The 16,342-nt window shown below is 45.9% G+C and overlaps 1 protein-coding gene across 1 annotated transcript; it reads right to left on the bottom strand.

Moving 5' to 3' along the window:
• Positions 1–2,538: 2,538 nt before the first annotated feature.
• On the bottom strand, positions 2,539–15,800 carry NDUFB9 (NADH:ubiquinone oxidoreductase subunit B9). Its single transcript, XM_070748272.1, has 4 exons — positions 15,668–15,800; positions 10,871–11,063; positions 5,929–6,042; positions 2,539–2,795 (listed from the first exon to the last, which is right to left on the bottom strand). The coding sequence occupies exons 1-4, from the start codon at positions 15,751–15,753 to the stop codon at positions 2,664–2,666; spliced, it is 525 nt and encodes a 174-aa protein (XP_070604373.1). The 5' UTR covers positions 15,754–15,800; the 3' UTR covers positions 2,539–2,663.
• Between the last annotated feature and the right edge of the window lie 542 nt (positions 15,801–16,342).

Raw genomic sequence — 16,342 nt, 5'->3', positions numbered from 1 at the left:
AAAACATGTCAATGAAAATTCACTTCTTACATTCACATTTAGACTATTGCCCTTCGAAGTGTGGGGTACTGTATGATGAGCATGGGTAGAGATTCCACCAGGATATTGCAGGCATGGAGAAAAGATACCAAGGAACATGGAGTCTGTCCATGCTTGCCGATTACAGCTGGAATCAATAGCACTTACAGTATGTCACAGAAGTAGTAATAATAACAACAGTTGGAAGGGATCTTGGAGGTCTTCTAGTCCAACCCCCTGCTTAGGCAGGAAACCCTACACTACTTCAGAGGGATGGTTATCCAACATCTTAAAACCTTCCAGTGTTGGAGCATTCACAACTTCCAAGCTGTTCCACTAATTAATTGTTCTAACTGTCAGGAAATTCCTCCTTAGTTCTAAGTTGCTTCTCTCCTTGTGCAGCTTCCACCCATTGCTTCTTGTTCTACCCTCAGGTGCTTTGGAGAATAGTTTGACTCCTTCTTTGTGGCAACCCCTGAGATATTGGAAGACTGCTATCACGTCTGCCCTAGTCTTCCTTTTCATCAAACTAGACATACCGAGTTCAAGCAATCGTTGCTTAGATGCTCTAGCCTCCAATCCCCTAGTCATTGTTGTGATTCAGTCTGAGGCTCCTCAGGGAACGGCTGGAACTCTGCCGGCTCCATGCTCAGAGGGGGAGGGGGAGGAACAGGAGGAGGAGGAGGACCAGGCAGACGGGGAAGAGGAATGTCAGGATGAGGAGGAGGGGGAACAGCCTGAGACCCCCGGGGGGGAGCTCTCCCCAGCGAGTAGCCTGGAGTCATTAGATGAGAACGCACAAGCCATCATAGATATGAGGCAGAGAAGGGCAGCACAAAGAAGGGGACAATTAGCCAGGTATTTCCATCCCTAATAGGCAACAGCTGGGTTTGGGTGTGGTTCTCCTCAGGTTGAAAAGGCAGGCCTGCCCTTCCTGTATTGTGGAGAGTTATCTTTTGGGAGTCCTGTGACCTTGCTTCGATCCTTGGCGTCTCTGATTCTGGCTTGTGGCCTCGAAGGCTGAAAACTTGGGGGAGGCGTGGGTTTTATTATCTACAGTGGTGTGTGTGCCAGCAAGAAGCTTGTTGTATTGTCTGGCCGTCATGACTCTTCTGTGAAGCTTCATAGCATTCCAGTTTGTAAGAACAGTTTTTGTTATCTGTGTTTGTTTTCAAAGATATAAAATGACTTTGCTTTTTACCAGCGTGTCTGGCTACTCTTTTTAGTTGGTGTTGACGTCTGGGGGAACCCAGACAGAACAGTCATCTTGGTTGTTCTTCTCAGCACTCTTTCTAGAGTCTCAACATCATTTTTACATCGTAGCGACTGCAACTGAATGTAGTATTCCTCACGTGATCTTCTGAAAAACAGTAGTTTTTCGAATAGTTTGGAGAACTGGCAAATATCACCTCTGGTTGGCCCAAGAATGGGGGTGGGGGTGGGTGGAGGAGATTTTGCAGTATCCTTCCCCCAGGAGTGGGGAGGGAATGGAGATTTCACAGTATCCTCCCGTGCCACGCCCACCAAGCCACGCCCACAGAACTGGTAGTAAGAAAATTGATTTCCCCATTGGTTTCAGATTGCTACTGGGGAACAATTTGTAACACAATTTCTGTTGAGTTTGATTTTTGCGCCTTTTTTTACAGTTAATTAGACATGCTGGTTTCAAAACTAGTTGGCTTTCTTCTACCACGTCAAGTTTTTCCTCTGCACCTTATATCTATAATATCGTTAAATTTGGCAACATGAACATCAAATTGCATTTTTTACATAGCCATTTTGCTAACTTCCCGGAAAATCTTGATGCAGTCAGTGATGAGGGGGGTGAGCGGTTCCACCAAGATTTGAAGGTCATGGAGGCAGAGTACCAAGGAAGATGGGATGTACATAGGATGGCTGACTATTGTTGGAGCATCAAGCGAGAATGTCCACAGATTAAACACTCCAGAAAAAGCTATAAGTGAAAAATTTTACGTATAATTACCGTTTGATTTTTTAAAAAAACCTATTTGTATGAACAGAGTTTAACTTGCAGTAATTATGATAGCCTTTGTATGAATAAAATTATTCTTTGCAAAGAGTATATTTGGTAAGTTTTTACTTTCCTTTATATGCACAATATGTATGACTTTTGAGGGTGTCCTGTAGCTTTAAAAGTTGGTATGATAGACAAAAACTGGTTATTTTTGGATCCAGAGACCAAAAGTTAGTTGAAAACAAGTCACAGATTTAAGACAACGAAATTGCTGTTCCCCAGTGAATCTACACTGCTCAAAAAAAATAAAGGGAACACTTAAACAACAGAATATAACTCCAAGTAAATCAAACTTCTGTGAAATCAAACTGTCCACTTCCGAAGCAACACTGATTGACAATCAATTTCACATGCTGTTGTGCAAATGGAATAGTTGTGCAAATGAAATATTAAATGAGAATATTTCATTCATTCAGATCTAGGATGTGTTGAGTGTTCCCTTTATTTTTTTGAGCAGTATATATAGTAAAGACCAGGCAGGCAGGTTCAGAGTTCGGCTTATATTAGACTTTTATTGGGTTTTTACTAGTACAGTAATGCAATGAGACCGGCTGCAGGGAGCTCGAAGACCATTTCTTGGGATTAGATCGACGTTTCAGACAGGAACCTCTTAACACGGGAATCTGCGAGGCTTAGTTACGTACTGCCACCAGAGAGGAGGCAGATGTCCCTCTTTACGAGCGGGAGGGAGGGCTTCACTAATGGGACCTCCGGGTGGGGTTTCTTCCTCAAGCTGCTGGACCTGTTGATGAGAAACAGGGTGAACCACAATCCAGAACCTGCAGCTTTTTAATACACCAGAGGGAGAAATGCTTATTGTAAAAAAGGTCTTAAAGCATTTCCACTTTACATGTACAGTAATACCTCGTCTTACGAACTTAATTGGTTCCGGAAGGAGGTTCGTAAGGCGAAAAGTTCGTAAGACGAAACAATGTTTCCCATAGGAAACAATGTAAAAGCGATTAATGTGTGCAAGGGGGGGGGGGGGAAAATCGCAAAATGGCGCTCTGCTGGGCACCACCGCTCGGCTGTCACCTTTTGAAACAGCCGGGGGGCTTCTCAGCATTCTCCCGAACCCGAACCCAAACTTTTGCCAAACTTTTCGGGTTCGGGAGGTCGCCGAGAAGCGCCGCCAGCCGCCTGTCACCTTCTGAAACAGCCAGGGGACTTCTCGGTGTTCTCCCGAACGCCGAACCTGGAAGTTCGGCAAAAGTTCGGGTTCAGGAGAACGCCGAGAAGCCCCCCGGCTGTTTCAAAAGGTGACAGCTGGGCGGCGGCGCCCAGCGGAGCGACATTTTGCAATCTGCGGTGAGCTCTTAAGGCGAAAAAAGTTCGTAAGAAGAGGCAAAAAATTTCCGAACCACCACCACGGGGGGGGGGGGGGGGGGGGACACACACGCCATTTTTCACACTTAACAACCAATGCAGCCATCCTCACGACTCATGTTTGTGACGGCTGCAGTGTCTCAAGATCCGGCGATCCCCTTTTGCAACCGTCTGACAGGCACAGTAAATTAGCTTGTTACTGATTTAACGAACCACAGTGATTCTGCAGTTAACTATACACTGGTACCTCTACCTAAGAATGCCTCTACTTACGAACTTTTCTAGATAAGAACTGGGTGTTCAAGATTTTTTTGCCTCTTCTCAAGAACCATTTTTCACTTGCAAACCCGAGCCTCCGAAACTGTAACCGGAAAAGGCAGGGAGAAGCCTCCATGAGGCCTCTAGGAATCTCCTGGGAGGAAAAGGGGCCGAAAAAGGTGGGGAGAAGCCTCCGTGGGGCCTCTCTAGGAATCTCCTGGGAGGGCCTCCACCCTCCCTGTGGTTTCCCCAATCATACCCCTTATTTGCTTTTACATTGATTCCTATGAGAAAAATTACTTCTTCTTACAAACGTTTCTACTTAAGAACCTGGTCACGGAACGAATTAAGTTCGTAAGTAGAGGTACCACTGTATAATCAAACTACAGCTGGATTATTGCAACGCCCTCTACGTGGGGCCACCCTTATAGAGCGTTCGGAGACTAGCTGGTCCCAAACGCAGCTGCGCAAACCGTTATGGGTGCACCTAAGTACACCCACACTACACCAATTCTCCCCGGGCTGCACTGGCTCTCGATTGGTCTCCGGGCACAATTCAAGGTGTTGGTCATTATCTTTAAAGCCCTACATGGCTTAGGGCCAGACTACCTTTGATACCGCCTCTTACCGCATAGCTCCCAGCGACCAATAAGGGCCCACAGAGTTTGTGAGTGATCCTTGTCCACCTCAAGTCATAGAATTCTGAAGAGGATGAGCCAGGCCCCTCTGGATGCCTTGGGCCAGGAGGGTTACCAGCTGATGGAGAGAGTGAGAGTGAGGGAGAAAGTGACCGGAGTGAGCCTGCGGAACCACTAGAGGGGGCTGATATGACCATGGGGAAGTGATCCCATTCGGAGGACGAGGAAGATATGACAGTGGAAAGTCATTGGGTAGACAGACCCATGCTATAGAAGACTGCTCAGAAAGCGAGAGGAGTTGCATAGTAAAAGATATTAGTGTATTGACTTAGCCTCTTTGTGGTGTGATGTCACTTCCAGGCAGTATAAAGGCAAAGGAACATGGGAAATTGGGTGTGGGGTTTCAACGTCTTTCAATGGAAGAGATGTGAGACTGGGATGTGTGTGATTGAACAAGGCTTTAAAACCATGATTTCTGCCTCAATAAAACTCATTCTCTGTTGGATGCTTGTTGCTAGGACTCCGGTGAGCAAAAGTCATATGCTTAAATGATAAATGGCTTTTGTTATTTAAGGAATGTTGATTAAGGCTGAGTTTAGTGCCTTTCCCAGACATTGTTGACATTCATTCATTCATTCATTCATTCATTCATTAGATTTGTATGCCGCCCCTCTCCGTAGACTCTATTTAGCCCCATAGAGAAATAACTCCTTGTTTCCTGGTCATTTAAAATCTGCTTTTCGTTATGTGTGCTAAATATCAATAAAGAGTTTGATTTATTCATAAAGTAAAGGATTTTTGATTTGGGGGTTTCGCTCCGGAGCCGTGCACAGAACACACTGGGTTGGTCTTCTCCAGGTCCCATCAGCTAAACCGTGTGGGTGGGCCCATGGGGAAGGGCCTTCTCTGTGACAGCTCTGGCTCTTTGGAACCAGCTGCCTCCTGAGATTCAGACTGCCCCCCACCCTACTGGCCTTCCGGAAAGCCGGAAAGACTGGGCTTTTCTGGCAGGCCTGGGGTCATTGATCAGATGGCACACCAGGAGGATCCGGTCACTAGAGACATGCATTATTTTTTCTTAATTGTTGATTTTGAATAATTCTGAATTGTTTTAGCGATTTTATATTGAATTATTTGTATTTGGCTGTGAGCCACCCAGAGTCCTTCAGGTGTTGGGCGGCATATAAGAAAGAAAGAAAGAAAGAAAGAAAGAAAGAAAGAAAGAAAGAAAGAAAGAAAGAAAGAAAGAAAGAAAGAAAGAAAGGAAGAAGGAAAGAAGGAAGGAAGGAAAGAAAGAAAGAAAGAAAGAAGAGAGAAAGAAAGAAAGAAGGGAGGGAGGAAGGGGGGAGGGAGGGAGGGAAGGAAGAGAAAGAGAGAGAAGGAAAGAAAGAGACAAAGAAAGAAAAGAAAGAAAGAAAGAAAGAAAGGAGGGATGGAAGGAAGGAAGGAAGAAAAAGAAAGAAGAGAAAAAAGAAAAAAGAATTTATAGCATGCCAATGATTAAGGTTCTTTGGGAAACAACCATTTTGATGAGGCTTTTAAGAGGGAAACACTGTTTTTTCTCCTAAGGCACCCATTTTTCTCCAGATTTGTTGACTTGCTTCAAAATTATTTCATGGAAAAGCAATTGTAAAACATAATCCGATAACCAACCTCCTTGTCCCAACTTTCCAGGCGCAGCTTCTTCCACTGTTCTCTCTTAGCAAAGTAATCTGGGTACATGGCTTTCTCTGATGGGTGCCACAAATCTAGCATCCATTCAGGTGTCTGCAGGGCAGAAGTGTAAACAAAAGGTTATTCATTGCATCTTTAAAAGAATAATAGTCTCTCTGTTCTTTTATGTAGACTTATTTTGTATATTCTCCATCTAATAACTAATCGAATTAGACTGTGGTCGTTGGTCTGTTTAAAGCATTGTTTAAAAAAAACTATGAACAAATCCCTATGCACACTGCACACACCTTATTTTAAAGTAAAAAACAAAATGGGAATGTACTATTTCAAGGGGGGGAAGAAGTCTGAAATTCATATATGTTTATGTTTTGTTTTTAATTTTTTTTGGTTAACATCTGATTGTAGATTTTCTTGGTTTATAGAAAAATGTATAAAGAAAGAAGGAAGCACTTTGGCATAATGGTTAATAAGTTAGAAATATAATTGGTGTACTTTTTGAAGGAACATTAAGGAGGGAATTTAATTAAAAGAAAATGAATGTAGCTGGATGACAAAATTAGAAAAAAACCCTTTTGCAACTTTTTTGATAATTGATATTAGTTACTAACAAAATAATGCATTTTATTCATAGAAAATTAAATGGAACACTGTGTCACTCACCCGCGGGCCGGATAAATGGCTTCAGTGGGCCGCATGCGGCCCGCGGGCCGTAGTTTGGGGGCCACTGGTTTAAACCATTGTTTTTCAACCTCACCAACTTATAAGATGAATGGATTTCAACTCCCAGAAATTTTCTGCCAACATGCTGGCTGAAAAATTCTGGGAGTTGAAATTCATACATCTTAAAAGTTGCTGGTACAGTGATCCCCCGCTCGTTGCGAGGGTTCCGTTCCAGGACCCCCCGCAACGAGCGGGTTTTCGCGAAGTAGCGCTGCGGAAGTAAAAACACCATCTGCGCATGTGCAGATGGTGTTTTTACTTCCGCAGCGCTAGCGAGGAGCCGAAGATTGGGGGCGGCGCGGGTGTTTTAAAACGTCGCCGCCGACATGGGGGGCTCGCTAGCACCCCCCCTAACCCGGGTTGGGGGTTCGGGGGGGTGCTAGCGAGCCCCCCATGTCGGCGGGGACGTTTTAAAACACCCGCGCGCCTTCCCAACTGAGCCCTCAAGCCAAGCGCAGAAGTTCGCCCTGGCGCAGGCAACACGCGCTGCCATCTTCTGGGCCAGCCAGGCTCAGCGGATCAAGCCCGGCTCCTCTCGGCCCAGCATCCCGGGCCAAGCGGCTGCCTTCCGTCACTGAGCCTGGCTCGCCCGGAAGATCGTAGCGCGCGTTGGCTGCAGCGGCGGCGACATTGCTGCCGGCTTGGCTTCCCTCGCCAGCGCAGCCAACGTGCGCTACGATCTTCCGGGCGAGCCAGGCTCGGTGACGGAAGGCAGCCGCTTGGCCCGGGATGCTGGCCCGGAAGATGGCAGCGCGTGTTGCCTGCGCCGGTGAGGGAAGCCAAGCCGGCCAGGCTCAGCGGATCAAGCCCGGCTCCTCTCGGCCCAGCATCCCGGGCCAAGCGGCTGCCTTCCGTCACTGAGCCTGGCTCGCCCGGAAGATTGTAGCGCACGTTGGCTGCGCTGGCGAGGGAAGCCAAGCCGGCAGCAACGTCGCCGCCACTGCAGCCAACGCACGCTACGATCTTCCGGGCGAGCCAGGCTCAGTCACGGAAGGCAGCTGCTTGGCCCGGGATGCTGGGCCGAAAGGAGCCGGGCTTGAAGATCGCAGCGCGCGTTGGCTGCGGTGGCGAGGGCTTGCGATGGAGGGTGGAGGAAGCGGCCATGGGAGGGCGAGCTGCCTCAGGGAGGAGGATCGGGCGGGACCAGGTGGGGGCTGGAATTTCTCCGCTGGGAAGAAGCGGCGATGGATCATCCGTCTACCTCTGTCGGCTGCTCCGGGCCAGGGCGAAGGGCGGGCGAGCGGGTGCTGGGGAGGGCTTCTCGCCCTCCCGCCAGCAAGAGGGGGAGCGAACGGCGTGGGCGGGCGAAGGGCGGGCGAGCGGCAGCGAGGAGTTTGCGTGGGCGCTGGGGAAACTCCTTGCTGATGCCAGCAAGAGGGGGAAGACCCAGGGAAGCCGCCCAGCAGCTGATCTGCCGGGCGCCATCTACGCATGCGTGCCCATAGGAAAAAAAAAAAGGCACGCATGCGCAGATGGTGTTTTTACTTCCGGGTTGAAAAATCGCAAATTACCCTGTTCGCAATGGTCGGGAACGCAATAACCAGGGGATCACTGTATTAAGAAACAGTTTAAAATCAAAATGATAAGATTCCAAAGATGATGATGATGATGATTATTATTATGATTATTATTTATTAGATTTGTATGCTGCCCCTCTCCGTAGACTCCGTAGACTCGGGGCGGCTAAAGATACTATTTCCTGCATTAGAAGACTTAGTTCTGGAGAATGACTGGATCATCTTAATACGGCAAAATGAGGACATTTTAGAAGAAAAAGTTATTCCCATTTGTAGACTAACATAAGGGTGATGAGTATTTAGATGCTCATAATACTTTTCCTTCTAATTTTGGATACTTCATTACTGAGGTAGCATATTTCTATGCAGTATCAAACCAAAACTTTTGAGACTTACACAGGATTATCTAGGTCCTCAGCAGTCTGGATTCAGGCCCGGCTACAGCACGGAAACTGCTTTGGTCGCGTTGATGGATGATCTCTGGCGGGCCCAGGATAGGGGTTTGTCCTCTGTCCTGGTGCTTCTTGACCTCTCAGCGGCTTTCGATACCATCGACCATGATATCCTTCTGCACCGACTAGAGGGGTTGGGAGTGGGAGGCACTGTTCTTCAGTGGTTCTCCTCATACCTCTCTGGTCGGTCGCAGTCGGTGTTAGTAGGGGATCAGAGGTCGACCTCTAGGTCTCTCCCTTGTGGGGTGCCTCAGGGGTCGGTCCTCTCCCCCCTGCTATTTAATATCTACATGAAACCGCTAGGTGAGATCATCCAAGGGCATAGGGTGAGGTATCATCAATACGCCGATGATACCCAGTTATACATCTCCACCCCATGTCCAGCCAACGAAGCAGTGGAAGTGATGGGCCGGTGCCTGGAGGATGTTAGGGCCTGGATGAGTGTCAACAAGCTCAAACTCAACCCAGACAAGACGGAGTGGCTGTGGATCTTACCTCCCAAGGACAACTCCATCTGTCCATCCATTACCCTGGGGGGAGAATCACTGGCCCCCTCAGAGAAGGTTCGCAACTTGGGCGTCCTCCTCGATCCACAGCTGACATTAGAGAAACATCTTTCAGCTGTGGCGAGGGGGACGTTTGCCCAGGTTCGCCTTGTGCACCAGTTGCGACCCTGCTTGGACCGGGAGTCACTGCTCACAGTCACTCATGCCCTCATCACCTCGAGGCTTGACTACTGTAACGCTCTCTACATGGGGCTACCTTTGAAAAATGTTCGGAAACTTCAGATCGTGCAGAATGCAGCTGCGAGAGCAATCATGGGCTTTCCCAAATATGCCCATGTTACACCAACACTCCGCAGTCTGCATTGGTTGCCGATCAGTTTCCGATCACAATTCAAAGTGTTGGTTATGACCTATAAAGCCCTTCATGGCACCGGACCAGATTATCTCAGGGACCGCCTTCTGCTGCACGAATCCCAGCGACCAGTTAGGTCCCACAGAGTGGGCCTTCTCCGGGTCCCGTCAACTAAGCAATGTCGCCTGGCGGGACCCAGGGGAAGAGCCTTCTCTGTGGCGGCCCCAGCCCTCTGGAACCAACTCCCCCCAGAGATTAGAACTGCCCCCACCCTCCTTGCCTTTCGTAAACAACTTAAAACCCACCTCTGCCGCCAGGCATGGGGGAATTGAGATCCTCTTTCCCCCTAGGCCTTTACAATTCTATGCATGGTATGTATGTATGTATGTATGTTTGGTTTTTATATTAATTGATTTTTAATCATCAATACCAAATTACTATTGTACACTGTTTTATTGTCGCTGTTAGCCGCCCCGAGTCTCTGGAGAGGGGCGGCATACAAATAAAATAAAATAAAATAAAATAAAATAAAATAAAATAAAATAAAATAAAATAAAATAAAATAAAATAAAATACAATACAATACAATACAATAAAATAAAAAAAAATAAAATAAAATAAAATAAAAAAATAAAATAAAATAAAATAAAATAAAAAATAAAATAAAATAAAATAAAAAAATCTGCGGTTTGAAAATAAAAACGCAATGGCAATACAATGCAATAGTAAAACCACCCAAACAAAGATGAGGTGGAAACAACCAACTGGGTATTTTGGGACAGCTTCATCTTCAAAAACATCTTCATTCATGGATTCTTCCTTGGAACTAAATAATAATTCTGCATTTTGTGGGGAATCGCCTACTTCAGTGATGGCGAAGCTATGGCACATGGATCTGCTGGCACGCTAGCCGTTGCCCTAGCTCAGCTCCAACCTGCATGTGTGTGCTGGCCAGCTAATTTTTGGCTCACACAGAGGCTCCGGAATGGCATTTTTGGCTTCCAAAGAGCCTCCAGGGGGATGAAGGAGGGCGGTTTTACACCCCCCCCCCCCAGGCTCCAGGGAAGCCTTTGGAGTCTGGGGAGGGTAAAAACACAAGCCTACTGGGCCTACCAGAAGTTGGGAAGTCAGCCTGTTCCTGGCCTCCAGAGGGCTTTCGGAGGGCAGGGGAAGCTGTTTTCGCCCTTCCCAGGCATTGAATTTGAGGTATGGGCACTCGGACATACCCACGCTCTTTCGGCACCCGTGGGAAAAAAGATTCGCCATCACTGTCCTACTTACTACTGAGAGTTACTGATATCTCTTGGGATTGAGAATGTCTGCAACAGATTGAGGGACCGATTACTTGTGATGCCTCCCACGCCACCTCCTGACCTTATAGCACTCGTATCTCTCGTAGCTTGTGCCACCTGGAGAGTCTGGGAAGATGTACGGCTGGGGATGCTTGTTTTCCCAAAATTCTTCTTCCGCGGCCATCAACAGCTTGGTTGCTTTAACCATGTCCTTTTCATCCTTGTGTTCATCAAATCTTGCTCTCATCAGACAGGCATAGTATCTATACTTATCCCTGAGAATATTAAAAGATAGTCTTTATTCCAAGAAAGGAACACCGTTGCTCTCTTTAGAACTGACAAATACCGTATTTTTCATATTGCAAGACGCACCAGACCATAAGACACACGTAAGTTTTATTTATTTATTTTTTATTTTATTGGATTTGTATGCCGCCCCTCTCCGAGGACTTGGGGCAGCTCACGGCATATACAAAGAGATAGTAGTAAATCAATCCAATTAATATACATAAAAACAATCCTTAAAAATTCTAATTTTAAAAACTTCCATTAACATTCATTCAGCAAGTCATACTAAAAAACATTCATTGGTCAGGGGGAAGATCTAGTAACCTCAGGCCTGGCGACAAAGATGAGTTTTTAAACTCTTTCAGAAGGCAAGGAGGAGGAAAAGAAAATAAATAAATCTGCCTCTGCCTCCCAACATCCATCTGGCTAGCGTCCTTGCAGCAAACAATCTGGTCAGTTTCAGCACATTCCCGCAGCGCCAGCACACGACTCGTCAGGACTCCTCCATTGCGCCCATCACCTGTCAATTGAGCTGAGCTGTTGTCGCCTGCCAGGGAACGCTGGAGTCTTCGCGGCCGATTGGCGATTGATCAGCCTCCCGGAATACTGCTGATCAGCTGTTCTAGATGGCGGCATTTGCACAGCAGATCCGGGAGGCCGATCCAACCACCGATCAGCTGCTCAGCAGCAAAAGGCTCCAATGTTCCCTGGTGGCGGTGAATGGCGACAGCAGCGACCCCCTCCCTCCCACCGCAATATTCGCCCTATAAGATGCACAGATATTTCCACCCACTTTTTGGGGGAGGGGAGGTAATGCGTCTTACAGTGCAAAAAATACAGTACTTCATATTCTCCCTTAATGGAGAATTTCATTTATTTTTCCCTACAACTGGTCATTACAAAGGAACACCTGCTCAGTTTTCTTGGTAAGGATTATAGAGCTGGAAGGGATCTTGGAGGTTTTCTACCAGGGTTGCCCAGAAAGCAATGTACTACTTTTTTCCACCCTCACCCTACAGCAGTGATGGCGAACCTATGGCACGGGTGCCACAGGTGGCACGCGGAGCCATATCTGCTGGCACGCGGGCGTTGCCCTAGTTCATCTCCAATGTGCATGGGGATGCCGTCCAGCTAGTTTTTGGCTCACATAAAGGCTCTGGGAAGGTGTTTTTAGCTTCTAGAGAGCCTCTGGGGGGGTTGGGGGAGGGCGTTTTTAAACCCACCCACCCCCAGCTCCAGGGACGCCTTTGGAGTCTGGGGAGGGCGGAACACGAGCCTACCGGGCCCACCAGAAGTTGGGAAACAGGCCGTTTCTGGCCTCCAGAGAGCCCCTTGGGAGTGGGGGAAGGTGTTTTCACCCACCCCAGGCATTGAATTATAAATTATAACAACTCCCCAAAGACATTGCTTAATGGTTCCACTGCTAAGAGTTCTCACTGCCAGGAAATTCCTCCTTGTTTCTAGGTTGGCTCTCCTTCAGATGAGCTTCCACCCATTGCTTCTTGTCCTATCTCCTGCTGTTTTGGAGAATAAATTGACCCAATTGATCAGTGGACGGGCTTGCCTCCAGAAGTTGTGGATTCTCTAACAGTGGATGTTTTTAAGATGATGTTGGATAACCATTTGTCTAAACTAGTGTAGGGACTAGAAAACCCCCCAGGTCCCTTCCAACTGTTGTTATTATTATTATTAAGACCCCCTCTGCCCTGTGATAGTCCTTCAAATACTGCTATCATGTCAAGAGTACATGGAAGAGGTTTGCCACTCACTTCTTCAAAACTGGATTGCTACATTTGGACCAGTCACTCAAGCTCCACACATCTCAAAAGGTTGTTCTTGTGGGGAAAATAGCAGGTGGGAACATAAATATAAGTGGGATAAAAAACACAGCAAGAACACACTCCTTTAAAACGTGTTAAGTGGGGAAACTATGTTAAGTGTGGACGATTGTATTTTTAAGAAAATGGGGTTTTAGAATTTTCTTCATTTTTAATACTGGATTTCTACACGTGTTGTATTTGTATTTATTATGTTGTAAGCCACCCTGAGTCGGTTGAGAAGGGCGGCAAAGAAATCTAAACAAACAAACAAATTTAATATAAACTAAAATAAAATGACGTGGAATGGCCACTAGAGGGCCCTAAATAAGATATTGTACTATAGCAGTGGTTCCCAAACTTGGGAAATTTAAGACTTGTGGACTTCAGCTCCCAGGATTCTCCAGCCAGCATAACATAGCATAGCTGGCTGGAGAATTCTGGGAGTTGAAGTCCACAAGTCTTAAAGTTGCCAACCACTGTACTATGGTGACTCAAGTTACATGATTTATACCCAGATATAATAAATCCATTAATTACATTATATTTTAAATAGATTATATATCCAGCCTCCCTGACCGAATCCCCAGAGCTGCTGTGCAAATTAGATTAAGATTAGATTACTAGAGTTGTAAGGGATTTTTAAGGTCATCTAGTCCACCCCCCCACCCCCCAAGCAAAGCGATATCCCCACCATGGCTTCGCCTTGTGGGATTGACGAGCCCAGTCCTCACTCAACCGTCCTGACCGAATCCTCAGAGCTGCCGTTCAAATTAGATTAAGATTAGATTCCTAGAGTTGGAGGGGACCTTCTAAGGTCATCTAGTCAAACACCCACCACCCACCCCTCTCAAGCAGGCGTCCCTACAAAAGAGAGCACTCAAAGAGAGGCCACCGATGCAAGAATTAAGAAGCGCCAGCTCTTCAAGAGCTTGGAAATTGTCCTCCTGGGTTAAGACTACAAGACCCAGACACACCCGGCTTGCTTTCTTTCTTTCTTTCTTTCTTTCTTTTTGACTTCTATACCGCCTAATCCCAAAGGACTCAGGGCAGGGTTTTTCCCCATGAGTTTTACATAAAGCCGGATTCACACATAAAACTAACAGGTGCTACCAAAAAATGACAAAAAACCATTCAAAAATTAACATAAAAATATGTACGCACACTGAAAATACACATTTTCATGTCCCAAACATGATCTATTATAAAATTAACATGATCCTTCTTGCAATAATATTAAATAGAGGCAAGCCCTCCAATTCTTGATTTTCTCTATTATGGACCTTATAAGCAATTGCTGATATATTTGTAGTTCAACTGTTTTGGCATGAGACACAAAAAGAATCATGTGTTATTGCAACATAGAAACACAGAAGATTGACGGCAGAAAAAGACCTCATGGTCCATCTAGTCTGCCCTTATACTATTTCCCGTACTTTATACCCTTACGGATAAACATATACTGTATGTTTATCCCAGGCATGTTTAAATTCAGTTACTGTGGATTTACCAACCACGTCTGCTGGAAGTTTTTTCCAAGCCTCTACTACTCTTTCAGTAAAATAGTATTTTCTCACGTTGCTTCTGATCTTTCCCCCAACTCACCTAACTTCAGATTGTGTCCCCTTGTTCTTGTGTTCACTTTCCTATTAAAAACACTTCCCTCCTGAACCTTATTTAACCCTTTAACATATTTAAATATTTCGATCATGTCCCCCCTTTCCCTTCTGTCCTACAGACTATACAGATTGAGTTCATTAAGTCTTTCCTGATAAGTTTTACGCTTAAGACCTTCCACCATTTTTGTAGCTTGTCTTTGGACCCGTTCAGTTTGATCAATACCTTTTTGTAGGTGAGGTCTCCCGAACTGAACACAGTATTCCACATGGGTTCTAACCAGCGCTCTATACAGTGGGATCACAATCTCTCTCTTCCTGCTTGTTATACCTCTAGCTATGCAGCCAAGCATTTTACTTGCTTTCCCTACCGCCAGACCACACTGTTCACCCATTTTGAGACTGTCAGAAACCAGTACTCCTAAATCCTTCTCATAACAACAACAACAAGAAGAAGAACAATAATACAACTAATAGCTGTAGGGTTTTTAAAATGTATTAGGTTTGTCTTGCATGCTTTGTTTCTATATTTATTCTGTGAGCCACCCCGAGTTTTTGGGAGAAGAGCAGCATAAAAATCTAATAACAATAACAATAATAGAGAGTGTAGGACCCGGGTTGTGGGGGCAATATGCTGGCTCTGTTAAAAAGTGCTATTGCTAACATGCTGTTATGCCCTTTGTGAAAAGGGCACTATAAATAAACTATTATTATTATTATTATTATTATTAAATTATTATTATTATTATTATCATCATCTTCGGAGAGGGGCGGCATACAAATCTAATAAATATTAAATCTTAAATATTATTATTATTATTATTATTATTATTATTATTTCCTTCTCTTCTGAAGTTTTTGCTAACACAGAACTGCCAGATGAGTGAAGATGAGTGGAATTCCCTCCTTGAAATGTCACTTCTTCACATGATGCTGCACTGACAGCTGGAAGACTCCTTATGGAAAAGAACAGATGTGATTTTACATGCAACAATATGCAGACTGGGACTCCTCCCACCCCTTCCGAATTTTAAAGCACAGAGCTGGAGGCTGCGTTGGGGATGATGGGGCTGGGAGTCCTCCTGCGAAGACAAGCACAGGGAGCGGAGCCTCCTTAAAAGGAGCTGCGGGAAGGAGCCGAAGAGGCCCGGAACTCACCGATAGATACAATAGGACTCGAGGTGCCGCATGGTTCGCTTGTAGAGCCGCAGCACCTTCTGCCGATGCGACAGGTAGCCCGCCATCTTGGCTGCGCCCCGGTCGACTTTCAGATTGGGGGGGGGAGGGGCAGCGAGAGAGAGCGAGAGATTGTTTTGCGCCGCAGGGACTGACGGGAACCGGGAGGACTTCCGGTCTCTAGAGAGAGAGAGAGAGAGGAAAAGTGTAGAGTGACCGAAACCGCAATAGATAACGAATGGGCCCAATCGAAGGCTGCGAAGAAAAGGTCTCGAGGAGGCCATTTCTTTCTAACCCTCGGTAATCTATAACCATCTTTTTCTGTGTATAAATCTCAATTTCCTATCTCTACGAACAATCCTCTTCCCACCTCCTCGTTCCTCCTCCTGGGGAGGACATGACGTTGTCCGCTTGATGTGGACTCATAGAGATAATAATTAGAGGGGACTCTCTGCCGGCAATTATGCGACTTCAGAGAGAATAGAATAAGTGGTGGAAAATTTATATCGTAACATATTTAAATATAACATCGTATATAGTATGATATAGTATACCGAAATATACTGCTCAAAAAAATAAAGGGAACACACAAATAGCACATCCTAGATCTGAATGAATGAAATATTCTCATTGAATACTTTGTTCTGTTCAAAGTTG

This window comes from Erythrolamprus reginae, chromosome 3 (assembly GCF_031021105.1).
Source record: "Erythrolamprus reginae isolate rEryReg1 chromosome 3, rEryReg1.hap1, whole genome shotgun sequence".
In the NCBI taxonomy this organism is placed as follows: Eukaryota; Metazoa; Chordata; class Lepidosauria; order Squamata; family Dipsadidae; genus Erythrolamprus; species Erythrolamprus reginae.
The sequence above is the reverse complement of the archived record's forward strand: the minus strand, read 5'-3'. Positions and strand labels throughout refer to the sequence as shown.

Coding starts and splice junctions, on each gene's coding strand:
- NDUFB9 (XM_070748272.1), bottom strand. CDS start 15,753: ATGGCGGGCTACCTGTCGCATCGGCAGAAGGTGCTGCGGCTCTACAAG. Junction 6,043..10,870: donor AGAGATACGAGTGCTATAAG/GTCAGGAGGTGG, acceptor TCTGCCCTGCAG/ACACCTGAATGGATGCTAGA. Junction 2,796..5,928: donor TGGAAAGTTGGGACAAGGAG/GTTGGTTATCGG, acceptor TCTCATCAACAG/GTCCAGCAGCTTGAGGAAGA.